Source organism: Electrona antarctica (genome assembly GCF_951216825.1).
Source record: "Electrona antarctica genome assembly, chromosome: 9".
NCBI lineage: Eukaryota > Metazoa > Chordata > Actinopteri > Myctophiformes > Myctophidae > Electrona > Electrona antarctica.
Genome location: NC_136790.1, coordinates 36,397,293 through 36,419,453, shown reverse-complemented (window position 1 = coordinate 36,419,453; position 22,161 = coordinate 36,397,293). Strand labels below are relative to the sequence as shown.

General features: G+C 41.4%; 1 protein-coding gene across 2 annotated transcripts in view; it reads right to left on the bottom strand.

Moving 5' to 3' along the window:
- nisch (nischarin) overlaps nucleotides 1-21,889 on the bottom strand; it is a 35,801-nt gene extending 13,912 nt beyond the window's left edge. Inside the window, exons 1-14 of one of the 2 annotated variants that reach the window (XM_079509433.1) lie at nucleotides 21,663-21,889; nucleotides 19,487-19,570; nucleotides 18,479-18,661; nucleotides 16,725-16,773; nucleotides 15,454-15,617; nucleotides 14,843-14,938; nucleotides 14,547-14,642; nucleotides 13,073-13,225; nucleotides 11,870-11,938; nucleotides 9,077-9,262; nucleotides 8,651-8,779; nucleotides 7,991-8,104; nucleotides 2,768-2,927; nucleotides 2,010-2,078 (exon numbers count right to left, since the gene is read on the bottom strand). In XM_079509433.1, the coding sequence (XP_079365559.1) occupies nucleotides 2,010-2,078; nucleotides 2,768-2,927; nucleotides 7,991-8,104; nucleotides 8,651-8,779; nucleotides 9,077-9,262; nucleotides 11,870-11,938; nucleotides 13,073-13,225; nucleotides 14,547-14,642; nucleotides 14,843-14,938; nucleotides 15,454-15,617; nucleotides 16,725-16,773; nucleotides 18,479-18,661; nucleotides 19,487-19,570; nucleotides 21,663-21,740 (1,630 nt within the window). In that variant the 5' untranslated portion in view covers nucleotides 21,741-21,889. The remainder of the gene's footprint in view (nucleotides 1-2,009; nucleotides 2,079-2,767; nucleotides 2,928-7,990; nucleotides 8,105-8,650; nucleotides 8,780-9,076; nucleotides 9,263-11,869; nucleotides 11,939-13,072; nucleotides 13,226-14,546; nucleotides 14,643-14,842; nucleotides 14,939-15,453; nucleotides 15,618-16,724; nucleotides 16,774-18,478; nucleotides 18,662-19,486; nucleotides 19,571-21,662) is intronic. The other variant, XM_079509434.1, reaches the window with a different exon arrangement.
- Nucleotides 21,890-22,161: the final 272 nt, after the last annotated feature.

Here is a 22,161-nt window from a genome sequence, read left to right as displayed (position 1 = left end):
TAACCCCCCAATACTGACCCCCCCAAAAAAATAACCTTAATAATAGAGAAAATATATCATAAATGAATACTGAAACCAGATATGAATACTGAAACCAGATATAATCATTAAGGAAAGTTTATGCATGCACTATGTGTACTATGTAAACTCTTCATGTCCATTTTCCAGCCATTCAGTTGCAAAAAAAATATTTTGAAAATAATTTGGGGACCCCCCAAAATAATTTGACGACCCCCCGAGGCGTCGCGACCCACAGGTTGAGAACCCCTAGTCTAACTGATGGAATAGGTGACGGTTCAGTGTCTTGCTTAACCCATTAAAACTGCTAGATGGCAAGGTCATAGTGTGGCACTCTGAATATATGTATTTTTAACATTTTAAGCTCAAATCTTTGCTTCTGGGGGCCCCTGGCACACACATTGTTTTGATGAGGGTTCACGGTCAAATACATATCATTTTGGGGGTCCATGACATGAAACAATTTTGAGCACCACTAATATAGCAACATACGTTTTTCAGAAAACAGTTTCAGAAGCTGATTTAGAAGACATTTGTAGGTCTTAATGGGTTAAGGGCACCTGGACCGGACACGTTTGTTCAGATTGTAAGCGGTGACACCGGGCCGGCCTGACCCACTGACTAAACAACGTCAACATTACTGTAGGGCCCTGTGACTTGTTCTACAAACCCTCCCTCCATGATAAGAACATTGATTTTCCCAATCAATTGACCCATTAAGCCACTGCAGCGTGGCTATATCTTGATATATTGTATATCTGCTATTTTTCAATAGTCAACAAACGCAAAAATCTGCTTTCCCGGTTTTATTCCGTTAATATAATAGGCAGCACCCACACAACCATAACATTATTTACTTTTTTAAATAGTGACACATTAAAATGTGTACACTTTTAGTTATAATTCTGCTTTTTTAACCACTTTCAACCTGACATCCCTATTACGGGCCTATTATAGATTTACATCTTCAAAAATGTCTTTATAGTATAAAATAGGGCTTAACCTCTTAGGTGGAAAATCCGCAACATCGGAGTTGGAACCGGAGACCAATTGGGTCTCCATTGACCCGCTGAGCGCTGTTCAGAGGTGGACAGCCGCTGCCACCGCCGGCGGGGGCAATGGGGCTCAAGAACCACATGAACCCTTACACAAAACTACAAGCTCAACGCAAACTGCTATTCTCTGTGAAGGCATTTGCTACGGAGGGACAAAAGGACCCTTGGGGGATCCCAGTCAACACATTACAGTACATGGGTTTAACTGGTTATGTGGTAAGTATTTTGACAAATTTTAATATTGTGTGCTACTTACTTTTGTAATAATGTAACGAATCTAAATATACTAGTTTAGAGAAAGAGGAGGCCTCATGTGTTTTGGGCCTACCCTCAGTACTTCCAAAACATGAACACTAGGCTCATGCACAAACGAGCATGGACAGAGTATGGCTTGTGCCAAGTGTGCACGTGCTCAGGGCCCTGAGACAATGTGCACGTGCTCAGGGCCCTGAGACGTGCTCAGGGGCCCTGAGACGTGCTCAGGGGCCCTGAGACAATCCGGCCATGCCAACGAGGAGCGTGTCTGGGTGAGAGTGTGCAACTGTGCATGTGAACTCAGATGGTGTTGTTGAACCCCACATGCAGGCACAGGCATGCTCTTCGTTCAAGGGTTAGACAGACACTGGGAAGTGTTTTAAATACTAAAGTTTGAGTAAGAGTTCAGTGTTGAAGAGTAATGCAGGTATGATTGGATATACAAGTCACAAGGATTATACTGTGAGAGCTTAGTTTGAGTGCATACGGAGATTTGATACAGTTTTGCTGCTTTCTTTTTGCATTCTTCATTCACGATGAAGGATCGCGCTGATATTCTTCCTGCACCTTAATATTATGAACAGTACCAGCTGCTATGCTGATGCACCGTATGTCTAAAACCTCATGTAGGCCTACATACAGTACTGTGTGGATGGATGCTATGTGTTAATATGTAGATACCTTTGTGTTTTGTTTTCTTGATTCTTTCTTTTTCCCTTTCCCCTTCTTCTTTTTGTTTTCTTTCTCTTTCTGGGAACAACAAATAACAATGAATCTCGCACCAAAATTAATTTCACCCACTGTTTTAAACCTGCGATGTGACAATATTACAATAAAGATGATTCTGAATTTGATGCAATACAAAAACATTCTCTATGAATTCAAGGCTCCACAGGATGAGTAATTGAAGTATCCCTTTAAATGTAAATTCCAAAGTAATAACCTCTGAGGACAAATAGCTGGTCTCTTTAAAGGTGCAAAAGACTGTGCCATTCTGCTTGTTCATTACATGTCAAACAGCATGATTGGAAACATCTTAATTATACACCTTGACAAACTGTACGTACAAGTTGAATGAAGTCTACTGTCATGAGTGATACAGGAGTAAAGTTCGATTCCTACACGTGCCTCTGACTTTGCAGAACGCTCCAACAAGCACAATTCGGTGGCACACCGAGTAATATCTGTTTTTATCAAGATCTTTTTTCTTTTCTTTTTTTTTAACCAAACTGTCTACACATCCAAAATAGAAATCCATAAAATTGCTGCAGACTTTTTTGTTTTCATTAAAGGAAGCCATTTCTGTTCCAAAATTCCAATCCAATGATCAATTTCTGACTCCATCAAATCCTACAACTCCATAGATCAGCACATAGATTGCCATCCTTTTGCCGAAACACCCTCCCCTCCGATCCACAGCCTGGTACATGCATGATTACCTTGACTGGCGGCTGGCTGGGCCACACAGGGGGGAGGAGGAGGAGGGAGGGAGCAGGGAGAGGAGGTGACAGCAGGAGGAGAAGGAACGACAGCAGAGGAAGTGCAGGAAGGGGAGAGGTGAGGAGGTGCAGGAGCAGACAGCCTGGTCTCCTCACTGATCTAATGAAGACAGGAGAGAAGGGCAGAGACAGATAAAGAGAGGTGTCCCCCAGGGGCCTGTCATAGAACATTGGGAGTCACTAGATGACCATTAATTATTTAGCTTTAAATGTAAATGTTCACAATTTCATCTTTAAACTTGCTTCCCGCTATCATCTGAAACGGCGGTCAAGTTAATCCATTGATCAGTTGGTTTGGTGTTATGCTGCGTTAACACAAGCTACAAAAGAGGTTCAGATGCCTTCAACATTTCTCAGGGTTCCAATGACGCAATGAAGCGTCAATCCAGGGGTTCTCAACGTTTTTGGCCGGGGACCCCCGGAAATGCTTTGGCAATGTCTCGGGACCCCCGCCCCGCCCCCTCCCGACCCCCAATATAAATTGACTGCTACAATAACCTTAAACCATTTTGGGCGGGAACCCCTTTTGGTGTTTTAAGCATTGTTATAATTTAGCTATTGAAAAATAGCAGATCTACAAGCTCGTAGCGCGCCACCGAGTGGCGCGCTACGAGCTTGTAGGTCTGCTATTTTTTTTAAATCGTGAAAAAAAATAATAATAATTTGGGGACCCCCTAAAATAATTTGGCGACCCCCCGAGGGGTCGCGACCCACGGGTTGAGAACCCCTGCGTCAATCAACCATGTCCACGACCCTTGTCTCTGCACACAAGTACTGCTTGTAATGTGTGTTTCCCCCCTTTTTAACTTTCTTTACTGTATGATGATTTCCTGTATATTTGTACGTCTATGTTCTGATGAATTGAAAATGGAGGACCCCAATGTAAGCAAGTCTTAGTGCTTTTCCTGGTTTCATCCTCGTGGCAGTTTTTGTATTGACTTGTCCTTTCGTTTGAAATGTACCCATTCTACCTACTGTGAATAACATTTTCAATCAATCAATAATGGGGGGGAAAGCAAATCACTATTGTCAATCAATAGCAATGACAATTGCAGTGGATTCAACAGGTTTGAGTAGATAATAGTATAATATCCATATCCATAATGGCATAAATATGACTTCACTTGTGTTAGTCATTTTTGTTAAAAATGTGAAATAAAAAGTATTGATGTGTCATGTGATAACAGTATTAGGTAGGTTGAGGTTACAAAATCGTGGGATTAAAAAAAACACATTAGGTAGGAATCCATTCTGGCTGACTAGACACGATTCAACCCATAATGTTCTTCTGTTTGTTACAGTGGAATTATTAAGAATGATTTTTCTTGGTGCCCATGATAAGTTGATACCCAATGTACCCATGATTGGTATTGGATGGTGTTTATGAGCAATACAGAGACGATTTTCAAATGTACAGTTGTGGGATGTTTCTTTATTATTTCCATTTAAGGATGGGGGTGCCAACACTAAAAGTTTGAGAACCAGAGTGATGGGGAAGAAATCCAGGTTAGTCAAGTGCTGTAAACAGCAGAAAACACAATGAACTTAATAAAAAAAGAAAAACAGCTGTAGGGCTCTCATTTGAAAAGGATTGTCTTTATTGCACCCACAAGTGCCTGTGTGACGTTTCAATTAGCGCTGCAACTATCAATTATTTACCCTTTGGATTTGATACTTCACCGCATAATGGTGTCGTGCAAAAAGCTCACAGGAGCTTGTAGAGAAGTAGAAGAAATCGCCTAAATTATGGTGTCACAGACAGGTGGTGGTGCACAAGTTTGAATCTGATGGCCTTGCACTCTATTTTGCACACTATTTTCTAGACAGCTCTCTATTAAATATCTCGACAGACACTTCTTTGTGATCAGATTTTTCTTTATTTAAAAAACGAGCTAACACAGTGTACACAATCAATGTCCAATATGAAAATAAATATCATACAAAAGAAAGTAAAAGATAAAAGAAAAGGAACTAGAAATGTGTGCTCAGTAGAGCACAAATCTCCGGCAGGAAGTATTCACAACCTCCATCTTTCTGTCGGTCTCAAATTTTTCTTTGATGAAGGCACAGGATTATGGGGGCGGGGGGATTTGATTAAAACAAATGTTAATAGTTAATTTGTTGTGTCAACAAATCAACAAAGTGTTTTTAAAAAAAAGAATGTTTTAGCCTAGTTCCATGTGATTGATTGCCTTTGTTGTTTTTAAACCCTGTAGCACTTTGAGATTTGCAAAAATGTAAAGTGCATTATAAATAAAATCTATTATTAATTTTGTTTCTAAAAAAACACACACACACACACACACACACACACACACACACACACACACACACACACACACACACACACACACACACACACACACACACACACACACACACACACACACACACACACACACACAAATGTTCATCCAACGAGTGGCTGTGACGCTGCATCATTGTTTCAGTCGAACACAATTCGGTTTTCCAGGGTGTGTTAAAAACGGATTGACCAGTACCCTGTCTCTCTCTCTCTGCATGTGTGTGAGTCTGTCAGTAGGCGCTAGAACGTTTTTGTTTTTTTTACCAAATGGATTCCCAGATTGATAGGCGCTATGCGGAAGAGGCGAAGCAAGGTGGTGGGCACTGGAGAGTTTACATAGGGCTAATTTCTATATGGACATAAAAATCTTTATACACTTCATCAATAAGAATCAATATTTATATCAATATTTCACAAGAACAAGGTTTAAAATAAAAAATATATATATTTTTACATGCATTTTAGATTATCAGTTAGGATTCAAGTTGTTGCATAACTGCAGCTAGGTGTGGAGTCGAATTGTAATTGGCTAACAGATCCCATACACCGGACGGACAGCTTGCGCCCAACTGGCTATATCTTATAGCCTGGAGGGATGATTGTTTTGCAATTATTAATTCCCAAAAATGACAGGAATTGAGGTCACTGGCCTGTTGTCAGTGTGCACAAGAAACAAGACACTGATCCGCCTCGTAGCATGTGCTGATGTGATTAGCTGCAGACGGTCACACATTGAGACAAGAGATAGGCAAAAACCCCACTTGCCTGCAGGAGATGATAAAATGACTAAAAGCAAGATACAAAATAATAATGGAAAAGAACCAGACATTGCACCTTACCCGGGATCCAGACTATACCCCTCAGTATGTGATCATTTTAAAACGCTTTTAAAATTCAGTCTGAATTCCGCAACTCTATCATTGACTCACTTCACTCCACGTACACAATACCTAAGCATGTCAGCCACTACACTGGAGAGGAAAAGGAGCGGGTTGGCTTCTAGTGCATGGTCGCTGTAAGTCCAGCTAATAACACTTGTTTATTGATCCAGGTCAAGCCCAGGTTTGGACATGAGTGTGTAACAGACAAAATAGGCACTGTAATCTGACATCTCAGAGATGTTAAAAGCAACCATCTCCCAGATTACGGGCCACTGGACAACATTCCCAGAACACATGTAAATACGTACCAACAACCTTCATAGAAAACAGTGTGCAATCATTTTCAATTAACCTTTTCCTAGGCTAGTGCAATTTGCTAGTGGCCACACTTTGTTCCAATCAAAGGCTGGATCCCAGTCCGGAATAACGGCCCTCCATAAAGCATTTATGACCATGCGTCTGCCACGGAACTCCACTATTCTTTACAGCTGATCTTAACTGAAAATAAAAGAAAAAAGGAAGAACGTGGTAAATCAGATTCTGTACATAAATCTTGAAAGGAATACAAGCCCTCGTCTTTAAAAATATACCCCAGTCTATGAAGACCTTTCTCTCTCCAACGAGAGAACCAAGTAGGATGACCACCAAACAACAGTCTTACATTATTAGCAAGGGTTCCATGAAGCAGGACAACTACACAGTGTCTCCGCCACCCTCCATACAGAGACCAATTGCTAAACAATGCAGCCAAAGTCACAATGACACTGAGTTTTGTGCAGAGTAGAATACAGAAGATCCTGAAGACAGTAAGGAAAGGATGCTCTAGAATCTCTTCCAGAGCCCACCACAACACCAATGTGTTAGTCTGAAGCCAGGTCGGTAAGATTTAAGCGTAAAGTCCCAATAATAGTATCTACAACTTGGAAGAGGCAAATTAACAGCCTGCCTCTCCTGCTGCATGTTATAGGGCTTGATGCATGGTCATTTATCTCCCCATATACATTTTGTGACAGCCGTCTGAAGCTTATTCCAGGATTGGTTTGGTGGAGGTAGAGGTACTACTGAACTAAATAAATTAACTCTGGATAAAATGTCTATTGTCCATCGTAATTACTGAAACTCGGCAGCGGATATGATTTCGCATCATCCTTAATCAGAAATGATTGAAAAGATGATGTTTAACAATTGTTTGAATCAAAGAGATCCTTTCAGTCCCATATATGTAAAAACTGTGTTGCTGTCACTCTTGGGTAACCTTTGAGACATCCTTGTAGAAGCCCATTTTATGTCTCTTCCAGCGCACATCTCAGATTTCCCTGGCGAGGTTTCTCACACTCTTTTTGCTGAAATCTCAGGAAACAAAATGATGACGAAAGGCTTCAGTGGGGCCTGGTCTTGGCTGGAGACTGCGATCTTTGTGTGTGCTCCAATCCAGGTCTCCTGGAAAGTCCTCTTGAAGGATCTCTTGGAGCGTTTTTCTTCAGGAAAGATTTGGCGTCTATGTCCTCCGACTGCTCTGGAAAACCATAAATGCGTAGATTTACCCGGCTGTCCCTGTCCTTGTGTTCAAGTAGTTTGGCATTCAACATCTCAAAGTTGGGGCCAAAGGGTAGTCACAGCGCGTCTAGCCTAGCTTCCATACTAGACATCCATGTAATAACATTGGTTACATTTCTCCTCAGCAGAAGCAGAAACAGCTCTCCATGTTTCCGTCAGTTCGCTCCACGTTTCCAACAGTTCCATCTGTGTTTCCGACAGTTACTTTAAAATGTCTGTGAAATGTCTTGTTTGATCCTCAGATAGCCTTTGGAAATGTTCAATACCGGTCATTTTGATATGGGTTGAGCTACAGAGCTAACCGGGGGGTTTGGGAGAAGCCTGTCTGGCCTTAGAGTTAGCATTAGCCTTGAAGCCCAATAACTGATGAAAACTATAGGGGAAAAGAGATGAGCACAGTGTGAACAGAGGTGTGTTTACCGTTTGTTCTGTGTTGTTCATTCGTTCTCGGGTCTCTCTGGCTCTCTGAATGGCTTTCAACACCTCCACTGTGTCCAACTCCTTCTCTGTGTTGGATGTCCCATCCAGACACACCTGAAACGCGTGCACACGCACACACAAAGCATATCTATAAAATTGCAATACTGGTGGGTGGGAGTCACGAAAAACGGTTTGATTGGCCAACAAATGTCCCAAAACGTGACATCTGGATTTGGTTGGCCAAGCTTTGTGCGATGCTTTGTGACATAATTTACTAGGAGTAGTAACCAAGGCAGCGATGTCATGGAGGCCGTGAAGGCCATGGCCACTGCACTGTAGGGTCCTTTGTTGAGATTCTTATATAATGCTTAAAAATATATTAATTATTTCCATGGACTTAAAATAATTGTTTTATTACGTAGATGGCCTTTAGCCTGTGCCCTGGCATTTGGCCTGTGTTCCCTAAACAAAACGAGAACGTCAAATGCCACGTGACCTTGATTCTAGAAAAAAATTATTCCAACCCTGGTAGTAAAACTGAAAAACACATTTAAGCCTAATATGATACGTTGTTAGCTTGTCCATCGTTCTTTTAGGCAATGACACTCCTGTGATGGTATATGAATTGACCTACTGTACCGACAGACAGACAGACAGTACCTCAGCAGCACGGTCACAGAACTGAGCGAGGACCTTGGTCCTGTAGTCTGGGTCGATGCACACTGGATTGTTGTTCAGACTCAGTCGCTCTAAACACGGCAAGGAACCAATGTGTCTGACCTCCTCCAACTAACACACACACACACACACACACACACACACACACACACAATTTCTACTCGTTTATATGATGTTTTCGCATAGTATTGTATATTTGTCATTATATGTTTCAATTAATCGAGTACAAAGGATCTCAATGGAAACAAGCCATAGTGATTTCTTGGGTTTAAAATCCTCTTAAACATTGTATTGAACTGTTAATTGTACTCTCCTGTGCTTATGTTTGCAAACTGTCAATACAGGATTCAATCAATCAATCAATCAGTTGGTCAATTAGATAATAATAGACTCAGTGTATGTATGTACCTGTGTCAGCTGGTTGTAGCTCAGATCTAGGTTAACCAGTGAGTAGAGTTTAGTGAGTCCAGACAGGGTAACCAGCTGGTTACCGGCCAGGTTCAACGTCTTGATGTTCCCCAGTCTTGTGTGAACCGACTCCAGAACACACATTCTGTTATAAGACACGTCTAAATGAATCAGGTTGTACAGGAGCTGAAAATTAAACGCACACGCGCACACACAGACGCACACGCACACACACACACACACACACACACACACACACACACGCAGTTAAGACTCACTTCATCCTTCCCAAAAAGGCTCATATCGTCTGTAAAGCACAAACCTTGTATCTCCATATATACTGCAATTAATAGAAATTCATAGAAAACTAGAAACTAGCAACAATGTTCTTCATTTTGTTGAGGAAATGCAGATCCAGATCACTCATAGCATCTCTGAGGATAGAATTCTGGATGAGCAGGACATTTGCAGCATTTTGTATGAAACGGGCCACGCCTGAAAACTTAGCCAATCAGGCAATCTTAGCCAATCAGTGTAGAATCTGAGAAATCCAACAGACTCGTCTTGATCACATGACTACAGAGATCGTGTGTACCGATTTGCGTGAGATTTGGATGAAATCTGTGCGACTAATATAAACAATGTGTTTTTCAGAAATCAGCCTCATGGTGGCGCTATAAGCGGCAGATGTGGAGGGATGCAGGGAAAATGTTTTTCCATGGCCTCTAGGGAGTGCGCATACAAAGTTGTACACAGATCGATGCAGTTATAGGTAAAAACAGGAATTGGCCTGTTATAGCGCCACCGTGAGGTTCATTTGGAAGACTTGACTTCAGCCTGTGACTGCAACTTGTTCCTGTTCGCAGATGACTCAGCACTGCTGGTCTCGGACAGGGACAAACTGCAGGTTGAAAATGCCCTCAGCTCTGAACTCGGTAGAATCTGCACCTGGCTCGCTGATAACAAACTATCTTTACACCTGGGAAAAACTGAATCCATTCTCTTTGGCTCTATTAGTAATCTCAGCAAGGCAAATGGCTTCTTGGTTAGAGTGGGTGACAATGTTATCACACGTAAAGATGAAATTACCTACCTAGGTTCCATCCTGGAGGCTAATCTTTCCGGTGATAAAATGGCCACCAACGTAATCAAAAAAGTCAACCATAGAACAAGATTCCTCTACAGGATCTCCTCACTGGTCAACAAAAACACCTTGAAGACCTTAACAGGAGCCCTTGTACAGGGTTTCTTTGACTATGCATGCACCTCCTGGTACCACAGCACCTCAAAGGCCCTTAAAACCAGGCTCCAGACTTCCCAAAACAAACTGGTCAGGCTCCTACTTGATCTAGCCCCCCGAACCCACCGCACCCCTGCCCACTTCGACAGGCTGGAATGGCTTAGGGTCGACGACAGAGTACAGCAACTTGCAATGGGTCTGGTCCACAAGATTCGATACACCACCAAGATACCCATGTACCTGTCTAGATACTTCCTTAATGTTAACGAAGTCCACACCCACAACACCAGAGGGAGTGCAACGAACCATGTACAACCCAGATTCGGCACAAACAAGGGACTAAATTCTTTTCGCTCCTATGCCACCAAAATGTGGAACGCCCTACCAACTGTCATTAAGACATGCAAATCCCTTGACTCCTTCAAAACCGCTCTCAAAGGGCACCTACGGATGGCTGCAATTCGAAACTGGCCCCCGTAAAATCTGAATCCCCCCCCCGCCCCCCCCTTTTTTCCCCTCACTGTATATATTTCTTTTCCCTTTTTACCTCCTTTTTGATGAATTCCTGTTCTGTCTATAGAAGTGTCTATTTGTACGTCTCTAAATGTTTTGATGATTTGAACATGGTGGACCCTGTTGGAAACAAGTGTAATGCTTAATTGGGTCGTCCACACAGTTAACAGCCTTTGTATTGAGTTTGTGCTTGAAATGTACTGTAATTCTGCAAACTGTTAATAAATTCTTCAATCAATCAATCAATCAAAGCATGGCATGTCGTCCTCGGCCTAGTGGAAATGTGCGTGTATAATTTCACGGAAATTGCACAGTGTTTGTGATTTGTGGCATTTTGTTCGAAACGGACCAATCATGTGAGCTTTGGAAGCCAATCTTAGCCAATCAGGATGGAAGATGGGAAATGGAGATCCGTGTTGATCACATGACTATGGAGAGAGTGTATACTGAATTGTGTGATGTATGGACAAAATGTGTACGAGTAATCTACAGAAATGTGTTTTGCCAAAATCAGCCTCATGGTGGCACTATAACAGGCCGTAATAGTATTTGGGGCAGAGGTTCGTCGTTGGCATTCCAGGGAGTGTGTGTGCACGCTGGTAACGGACGGACGGAAGCACGGACGGACGGACACACACACACACGGACGTGCAAAACATACTCTCTCCCCACGCCGTCGGCCTGGTGGAGAAAATAAGGGAAATGGATCACACACAGTGGCAAGAGTCAATTTCTATTTATTTTCTACATAACAGAGAGACTTTTCGGCTATCCAGCCTTCATCAGCCAAAACGTCTGTCTCTTATGTAGAAAATAAATAGAATTGAAATAGACTCTTGCAATCCATTACCGTTATTTTCTATTTTATACTTCATCCTTTGACAGTGTCAAGTAGTGAAAACTGCCAATCTGTAAGATGACAACACGTGCTGATGCGACACGTTGCGAGCTAGACATGCAATGTTTTCACCCGACAGTGCCGATGTTGAATTTTGTTTTTAATTTGTGAAATAAGACTGTAGATGATTGCAGATATTTACCTGTAGGTTGTCAACTGAACAGAGTTGGTTGTGGCTCAGGTCCAAAAACTCCACTTTAGGGATCACTTTCTACAAAGAGAACATCAAATAACAGGATATCCAGCTATAAATAACAGGAATCTGCTCTGTCTGTCTGTCCATCTGCTTGTTCTTCGCGTCTAGTATAAAGTCTAGTATATAGTGGAGACTGGAGAGTGAGGAGAGAGAGACGGGGAGGGCCTGTCAAACACATAACCTTTTTTCATAATTAGGCGGGATGATTTAGATCGCGAGTTATTAACGTTTTAAGATTTTCGTTGTCGTCGGCTAAACAGGCAGGGAACATTTTCGATGACGTGTCACTGTTGTGCAACACCGAGGATTGCGCAACAAGCGCTTCTAGGCTGTAGAGCAGGGGTGCTCACTTTTTGACTTGAGAGCTACTTTCAAAATGACCAGCTTGGCAAGATCTACCCACCAAATCAATTATTATACCATTGCTGAAAATAGTTTAAATATGCACCTGAGGGGGCTTCGGAATAGTAGAGTTTGTGTTACATTCTGTACAGTATAAGACAAATAAAATGCACTTGGAATGGGAAATAGAGGGGGAGAAATGTTTTTTTCTTTTTTTTATCGATTATTTTCTTCAATATATTTAAATTAAATACTCTTTAGGGGCATGTCATGTGATCTACCTGCACAGCCTTTGTGATCTACTGGTAGATCGTGATCTACCTTTTGGGCATCCCTGCTGTAGAGCGATGCGACCGGTTTTGATATCACTAATTTGACGAAGATTAATCAATCTCCGTCTCGGGTACTAAGTACCATGACGGACATCTACGTCATGGGCCCTTAAACTGTTAAGTAATAAGACCTGGTACTTTAGACACGCAACATTTCTGTAGATTTGCTTGTAAATATTGGTAGTTAAGGGTCATGTTTTTTGGAGGTCTTGTTTCTAAAGTGCAGTTGCTTATTTTGGGCTTGCTTCCTTATGTTGTTTAAAGCAGTGGTTCTCAAACATTTTCAAACCCCCCGTAACAGAGATAAATATCCGACATGTGGCCTATATAGTCACTTCTTTTGGCCTTGTTTTCATAGACCTGGTTGCTTAGTAATTTCTCTTATCTGGCAAAATCTGACAAACACTGCCCCTAAAAGACACTGCAGCAGTAACAACAATGATCCATGTCCTCTGCCTGCCATGCTCCTCCTCACCACAGAGCCGTCGATCACAGTGATGATGTTGTGGCTCATGTCCACGGTGGTGAGCTGCTCCCACACAGGGATGATGGCGGTGACGGGACACTGGGACTCCACCCCTTCCACCTCCCACTGAGAAAACTCCCCGGCTTCTGGGACCAGGATGGACTGTGAATGAGCACACACACACACACACACACACAACACCACATTTTTAACAATTAACCATGCCCAAGAGGGCACAATTTCACTGTGGACAAACCTGATACCTGCTGACTCGGGGGATGCAGTGGATGTGTTGTGTGTCATTTAATTGGTAGGATGGTGGAAGGACGGAGGGTTGGGAAGGAATGGGAGGATGAAGGGTGGGTAAGGGGAGAAGGGTAGTGGATACAGAGTTGATTTTGTACTGCTTTAAATGTATAATTGAATGATTCCATGTAAAAAAAAAACTATCAAAATTGAATGAGAAAACAAAACAAAACAATGAATTTGCAAAACCTTCCCGTAACCTTTTAACCCCATTTCCAGGCTTATATATACACAGGTATATATATTATATGGTGCCATAATGAGGCTATTAAACACGTGTGCTATCAATGCCTCTGGTCTAGACACTCGAGCAAAGGTGTCACGTGGCAAAAATAATAATAACAGTTCTACAATCCAACAACGTATCACAGTGCAACGTGTTGTTTTTGTCACGTGACGTCCTGTATACCGCCACACATATTTCACCTAATGGTTTGGCCTTTGGGACATGTTTTTATGAACAAAATCAATAGCCAAAACATTTGAGTAATTCCAAACCTTTTCCAGGCCTCTGTGGAGACACTGGAGATAAGAAAGGGAAGTTTATCAAACGGCAGGTCAGACAGACCTGGGGAAGACCTGTTTAGGGTCGAAACATTGTCTATAAAATACGTTGGACTGGGAGCTGGTAAACAGTGTGCAGACTTCCCTTTCTTCTCTTCCACTGCTTGCACATTACACAACACTGTTTGACCTCTGTCTGTCTGTTTGTACACATTGGACACACCTACATCTAACACTCCATTATTCATTTTATTAATAGACCGGGACAGTACAGTACAGTAACTTGGCACAAGGACTTTGTATTCACTACAAAAAAGTAAAACATATCTACAAATACTTTTAACAGCTGCGTTGCTTACCAGCCTGCCATATTTCCAAATGTGGTGTCCAAATTTGGAAAAATAGTAAAATAGTAGATACCATAAGCTCACATGTTGTGATGTGTTGTGTGCCTGCATGTGTTTTTCAGAGTTAGGGTCGAAGTGTCCTTGAGCAAAACGCTGAACCCCTAATTGCTCCTGATGAGCAGGTTGGTGCCTTGCATGGTCTCCTCCACCATTGGTGTATGAATGTGTGTGTGAGAGGATGAATGTAATGCAAAATCTATGTAAAGCGCGCGCGCGCATATGTGTGTGTGTGTGTGTGTGTGTGTGTGTGTGTGTGTGTACCATACCATCATGTTGTCAGTTGAATTATGGATGCTGAGAGTTGCCAGGTTGGACCTCAGAGATGGCAGACCTGAGATCTGCTGCCAACAGCATTCACTGATCTGGAGATACACACACACACAGTTAACACACACACACACACACACACACAGTTAACACACACACAGGAAATATAACACCACAGCGTGTTCCTGTGAAAATGATGAATATCACTAATGATGGTTTGAAGCCCTAGACACAACACGTTGTCTATTAACGGACAGACAGACAGACAGACAGACAGACAGACAGACAGACTTACCTCTATGTGTATCAATGATTTGAAGACAGACAGGTCAAAGGGCAGGTTGTTCTCCTGAATGTTGCTGCTCCCAATCGGACCTTTACTTCCTGAGATCTGACCCAAACACAACACTAACCCATTAAGACCATAACCCATTAAGAGGCCATTTCTACAAATGTATTTTTCAAGTCAAGGACCCCCAAAATGATGTGTTTGGCCGCCGACCCCCATCTTAAAATATTATTGTTCCAGGTACCACCAGAAGCAAAGATTTGAGTTAAAAATGTTTAAAAACAAAAACAAAAAAACATATATATCGGTATTCAAAGATTTGCACAAATTTTCACAATCTTTAAAAAATATAGCAGATCTACAAGCTCATAGTGTGGCACTAAGTGATGCGCTAAGACCTTGTATATCTGCTATGTTTAAATAGCCAATGTATAAAATATGGTTAAAGTGGTAAAAATCTGGAATGACACCGATGCATTGCCGGATTTAATGGGTTAAAGATTAACAACTGATCTGAGATCTGAAACAAACAATTAAGAGTATATCCATCCCAACATTTCTTGAGACAGTTTATTGAAAACAGTTTAAAGGTTATTATATTACAATGAATTTTGAACCTTGAGGTATCTGAGGCGACAGGTGAAGTCCAGGATGTGACCCAGGTCTGTCTTGGCGTCTCCCGTGCAGCAGGTTGGTTTGGCCTGACGAAGCTGCTGAGTCACCGAGTACAGCTGGAGGGGCCGCAGCGTAAACACCTCACCTGCTAATATCAACTGATCACCTACACACAGAGACGCAAGCAGACAGACAGACAGACAGACAGACAGACAGACAGACAGACAGACAGACAGACAGACAGACAGGCAGACAGGCAGGCAGGCAGGCAGACAGACAGACAGACAGACAGACAGACAGACAGACAGACAGACAGACAGACAGACAGACAGACAGAGGGATTAAAGGAAAAAAAAGACTTTTGATAGGCTGAGTTTCAAATCCACTTATTAATGCTATCCATCATACTGCTTTATGAAGAAAGACTATAGGGCTTAAGCGGTTAAAGAGATTCAAAATTTAAATATTATTCCAGATCCCAGTGTGTGTGTGTTTTCTTTTATATATACATATATTGTTCATTATATCTATGAATGTATTCTACTGTATATGTCTGAAAAGTCTCCTGTGGTGCACAATGTAAGGTCAGACCCAATGGAACTCCTGGAAACAAAACAGTTTTAAGACCAATGCAACTCCTTGCAACTGCCATTGGGGAAATGGTTGCAAGTAGTAGGCTAAAATGTCATTTAGATATGTACAGTTGGAGGCCATCGATATTGTCCTTTTCTTTTTGCTGAGGTTTGCGTGATCTGCGCAAAAGGACAGTTAACCCATTTTGGGCGGGAACCCCTTTTGGTGTTTTAAACATGTTATAATTTAGCTATTGAAAAATAGCAGATCTACAAGCTCATAGCGCGCCACCGAGTGGCGCGCTACGAGCTTGTAGGTCTGCTATTTTTAGGTCTGCTATTTTTTTTTTATTTTATTTATTTCAGAAAACTGGAGGATTTAGAAGGATTTTTTTAAATTTTGAGGTCAGGCCTAAATGGGTCAAATAATAAGGGACAATATCGGTGGCACCCAACTGTACATATACATATGCCAGGTTCATTTGTAGACCTGGCATCCTATAGTGTGTATAGTTTCAATGTATAAACCATTGATTTATTTTTAATATTGTACTGTGTAGACTGATTATAGGTTCTTTTTTTACCTATGATACTAGATTACTATTTCTATTAATTTGATGTATAACCTCGTGTTTACGTTGCTTACTGTAAGTCGCTCTGGAGCAAATGCCTAAATTGTAAATCGATGTTGACTCACTGACCTCTGTGGAATAACTCCTCTGCCAACGCCGCGGTGACACCGTTTACCTCCTTAAAAGACAGACACACACACACACACACACACACACACACACACACACACACACACACACACACACACACACACACACACACACACACACACACACACACACACACACACACACACACACACACACACACACACACACACACACACACACACACACACACACACACACACACACACATATAAGGCCTTTATCCAAAGCGCTTTACATAGATTTTGCATTATATTCATCCTCTCACACACACATTCATACACCAATGGCTGTTACATTGTTACACTGATCCAAGCCAGAACACATTCAAATAAACATTCTGAAAATGCACACGGCCCACCCATCTGATCCACTTAACCTCAGCCTGTTGGCTCCCCAACACATTTCTGACCACTTGAATGTAGAAGAGGTCGTAGTCAAAACGCTTCACACAACCACAAGGGTCACATAACTAAGTTGGGGAGAAATTATCAAATTAATGAACAAAAAAATAAATGAACAAATAAATAAAAGTTAGATAGTATTTAAAAAAAATCTGATAAAAAAAAAGTGTTTGGCACAGTGCAATAAGGGATTGTGAAGGACAAATATCACCCCAGCAATGGACTGTTTGTACCGATGTAGTAGACAAACGCCTGAGGTGTCTCAGTTAAGTTTTTTTTTCCTGCAGCTGTCAGAGCTCTGAATAAGGACAAATAATGCATTAAACTGTAACACCCCTTTGCTCACAGCAGTCCAAAGTAACCCCCTGCACATACTGTTCTATGTATGGTACCCTGTTAAATACATGCAGGTCAGCATTTTGTTTTCCTGCTACTTAAATCAACTTCCTCTTTATCACCCAAACATATCGACAGTGACACACTGACAGCATCAGGACTCTATCCAATCAGAGGGCTAGCAATGTGATGTGACAGTCACTGGTTACCAGGCAGACATTGGAGATAAGATAAAAAATAAGTACAACTATTAATAACTATTATTAAATGGTAATTAGTGCATTTATCCAAAGCACTTTACATAGATTGTGCATTACATTCATCCCATTCACACACCGATGGCGGAGGAAACCATGCAAGGCACCAACCTGCACATCGGGAGCAATTAGGGGTTCAGAGACTTGCTCAAGGGCACTTCGACACCAACTCTGGGGGAGCCCGGGATCAAACTGGGAACCTCACAGATTCCCAGCCAGCTGTTCTACTGGCCACTCTACCCCTGGGCCACTGCCACCCCATTACACATATATCTATACATTCCAGGATTCTCTGTATGTCTGTCCTACATATATCTGGAGAAACGTACACAGAATTAAGACTTGGTGGGCGTATTGATATTTCCAGAGGAGGGCATACATGAATGGTTGTGGGTTCGAACCCTGCCGTGGTTGACGCCGTCAGCAAGGGCATGTGGTCGCAACGGGTTCCCAACGCCAAATCAAATTGGTTGATTTTAATTTTTATTTCATGAGCAATTAATTCAACCATAGTTCATAAGTTTAGTCTATGTTGTTGCATTTGCACTTTGCTTTATACAGATTTTGTAAAGATAGTTTTTACAACTATCTGTACAGATAACACTTATGACTGAAATGACTGTGGAGTGTGGACTGATCAACTGACTCCATTCAACTCAGAGTTTCAGTGTACTTACAGTACATTTACTACCGTTTCAGCGTACTTACAGTACATTTACTACCGTTTCAGCGTACTTACATATAGGTTAAAGTGCAAGAAGCAGGACAGAGCTTTGGGAGTAACCGTGGTGAACTGAGACAACAGTGTGTGCAGGTAAACGTCTAACTCTCTCTGTCTCTTCTCTACCAGACTCTTGGAGTTCTTGCCCAACATCTTCTTAGGAGGTAGGAGCTGCTTGTCCACCTTCTTTTCCGCTGTCAGCTAGGAAGAGCAAACATAATATGACAACATTATACCCATTATACACATGCATGTGTCATGCACATAATGCGTTCAATAAAAGCAGTAAGCCTCAAAAGGCTGTGGTTTACTGATTTATTGTGATTTTAGAACTGTTAAGGGGTGTTGTTAGGCCCAATGTGGAGCAGAGTGCCTTCCCAGATGTTATAAAATAACTGGAAACTGACAGTCTCTTAGGGCTTATTGCTTTTTAAAACACTATGGCAACATGAAAATCATAGACATTCTAATTAAAGGTTCACTACAAGAATAATTTCTACAAGAAAGTAGTCCCCGATTACCTGCAGAAACAAGGAAGTTGCTATGCAACTCAAACTAGCTGTTGTGAATGTGAAAGAAGTCAATACTCCATGGCCAATGTCTTACTTAAAATGTTACCATGGACCGTTTTGTAAATCAACATTTTGAACCAATTTGTGTGGAGCAGTAATAAGGATGACATGTGCTGTGTGTTTCACAGCACATGTCATCTTGCCAGCACATTGTGGAATGCCCACACCATCCATTAAAACATGTTGTTACAGTGATGTTACCCATGTTTTAAATGGCGAGTTTGTACTACTGCCCTCTGGGAGAAGATACAAAGAACCAAAGTGGAAGTACATCAGATTTAAAAAATCGTTTATACCAGCATCAACTAAGATGTTGAACGAGGCTCTGAAACAGCAGTAACTGTGTGAGGCTAGATTATCCACATCATGTGTGCAATTGTGTAATTGTGTCTCCCTCTGTAATGTATTTTTGTTTGTCATTGATGTTTTATGTGCAGTATCAAGGTGTCCTGACCTTCTGGTGGAGGTCGTGGAAATCACTGTAACGATGTTTGACCGTCCATTTATGGTCTCCGTCTCTCACCTCAATGATGTACACCTGCAACAGCCAAACACAACAGAACACCTCATTAATATGTACAGTATGTCCGTTATGGACTCATAACCAATATACAAAACCTGATGTGTGATGGCTGCAAAATTATTATACGCCCCAGAGTGCAGGATGCATCATCAACATTAAAAAGAAATCTAAAATACCTTTACAGCTATGAGCTACAGATGTAGCCATGGTTCACATGACGTGATGTTTTTTGGGACTGCTACATTTACAGAAAAAACGGCTAGTAGCAACCGTGCATTCCGCGTTGTTTAATAAAAAGCATTTGATTTTTATCCGAGCTGTTTTTTCGCCATAGGCTTTCAACTACGCGCCCCTATCGGTTGGGAGGTTTGATTGATTGATTGATTGATTCAAAAAAGGATTTCACAGTATGTAGTGGTACATTTCAAACGAAAGCATAAGTCAATACAAAGACTGTTACTGTGGACGACACCATGATTAAGCATTACTCTTCTTTACAACAGTGTCCACCGGTCCATCAATTTCAATTCATCAGAAATGTGTGTTGCACTGATACACTGGGTGTGATATAGGCACACTGACACAGCTCAGGACTGCTACAAACTAATAATAGGCGAGTGCGCTCCCGGTGTGCAACTGTGGGTTTTCCTAACGCACCCCGTTTGAGAAAAATAGCCGAGGCGCTCGACTTGTTGTTTTATTATTGTTTTATTAAACAATGCGGAATGCACGGGTGCCGTGCATTCGACCAGCAAAATTCTAACATCAGTGGCACTTGGGTGAGCGCTTTATATTTGTAATCTGAACGTTTATTTTACACTTTGCTCTGTAAATGTAGCAGTCCCAAAAAACAGGCTGAAGTTGCTGCATCACTGTTATAATCATGACAGTCATGTTTCAGGGATAGAACAGATGCAACAACAGATGCTCTTTTCAATATTGCAAAGTAATCACATAGACTGCACAAATATGTGATGAACGAAATTAAACATTGATTTGAATATCATAGGGTCTTTAATAACCTGTATTATATCCCTCTGACTGTACTGTCAGTGGTGTGTCTAAATTGAAAACAGTTAACTCATATCTATGATATGAGTATGACACTTCAGTAAATTGACACTTTGAACCAACTACAGTGCATAAGAACCTGTCACATTCATCATTATGGTCAGACTCATAGCATTAAGATAATCACTTTCATCAACCTTCTAACCTGATTGATTGTAGAATGGGTAGATTAAATATTAAACGTCTAAAAGTGCTTGTTAGATAAGCAATGTAACTTTGAGGAATTAGAGTAAATAAATATTTTTAATTATATTTTTGCAATCACCAAATATATTTTGGTAAAACCAAGCTAGCAGACACACGTGTGCATTGCATTTCTTCTTTAGGTGTTGCACCGAAAATGGTGACCTAACACATTCTGTAACTGTTACATCATAGAACGGTTTAAAGAGGAACTATGACTTTTTCAGTCAATATTTAGTTTAAACTGGTAGAATTCGTATTAATAGGTCATGACCAATGCATCAACGCTGTGTAAACGCATGCAAATAAACAAATCAGTAATGACAGAAAGTAAACATTTTGTAACCTGCTGTCCAAACTGAAATGGTGAAAATGATGTCAACATTCCCCCTAAGCATTCATCAATAATACTGAGGTGTTAGCTCATACACAGTATTGGATAGGTCACAGATTCGCCTGCAACACCTATCTAACTAACCTACCCCAGTATTGGGTCACAGATTCCTCTGCAACACCTATCTAACTATACCCCGGTGTCGCTTGCAAAAAAAATAAACAGCAGATCTGTTCGAATAGCTTACATAGTAGATCTACAAGCCCACAAGGCCTCGCGGAAGCCACTTAGTGGCCTTGTAGATCTGCTATTTTAATTATTATTAATATTTTACATTTTTGAAAACCGAACACAACTGTTCTTTTCTTTTGGTGACAATAATTCAAGCGACACCCTCGCAGTCGCACCATGGCGTATACATGAAGCCGTAACGTTATTAAATAAACACTGTTAATATATATAATATATGAATATATCAGTTGTTATGATAATAATATTGAATAAAAGTGTGCAACGTACGGTGTAATTTTCTACCAGCTCCGAGCCAACAACAGACACTAGTTTCCTCTCCTCTGGGAAACACGCGACGGGATCCATGTCCAATATGAAATACACAGCTGCTGCTGATCACCAATATGTTATTAATAGTAATTATGATCAATCATAATAAGAAGAGGACTCTCAGCTCAGGACATGATGTTTCTGTTTCTCTCCTCATCATTCCTCTGAAACCTCCATGTTTGTTGTTGTGACGTCAGCAGTCAGCAGCTCGTTCAAAGCAGAGCAATCTTTATTCATCCCTGCAGTGCTGAACAGTCACGCAGAGTCGCGCGCACACACACACGCACGCACGCACAAGCACACACGCGTCGGGCGCCCCTTTCTATTTTGATTCGAAACGGACTCTCCTGTGTTGTGTAGTTTACTGTGCATATAAGGCTCTGGTTTAGTGTAGTCCTAGCCCTGAAACATGACTGCCATGATAATCATCATGACAGTCATGACGCAACTGCAGCCT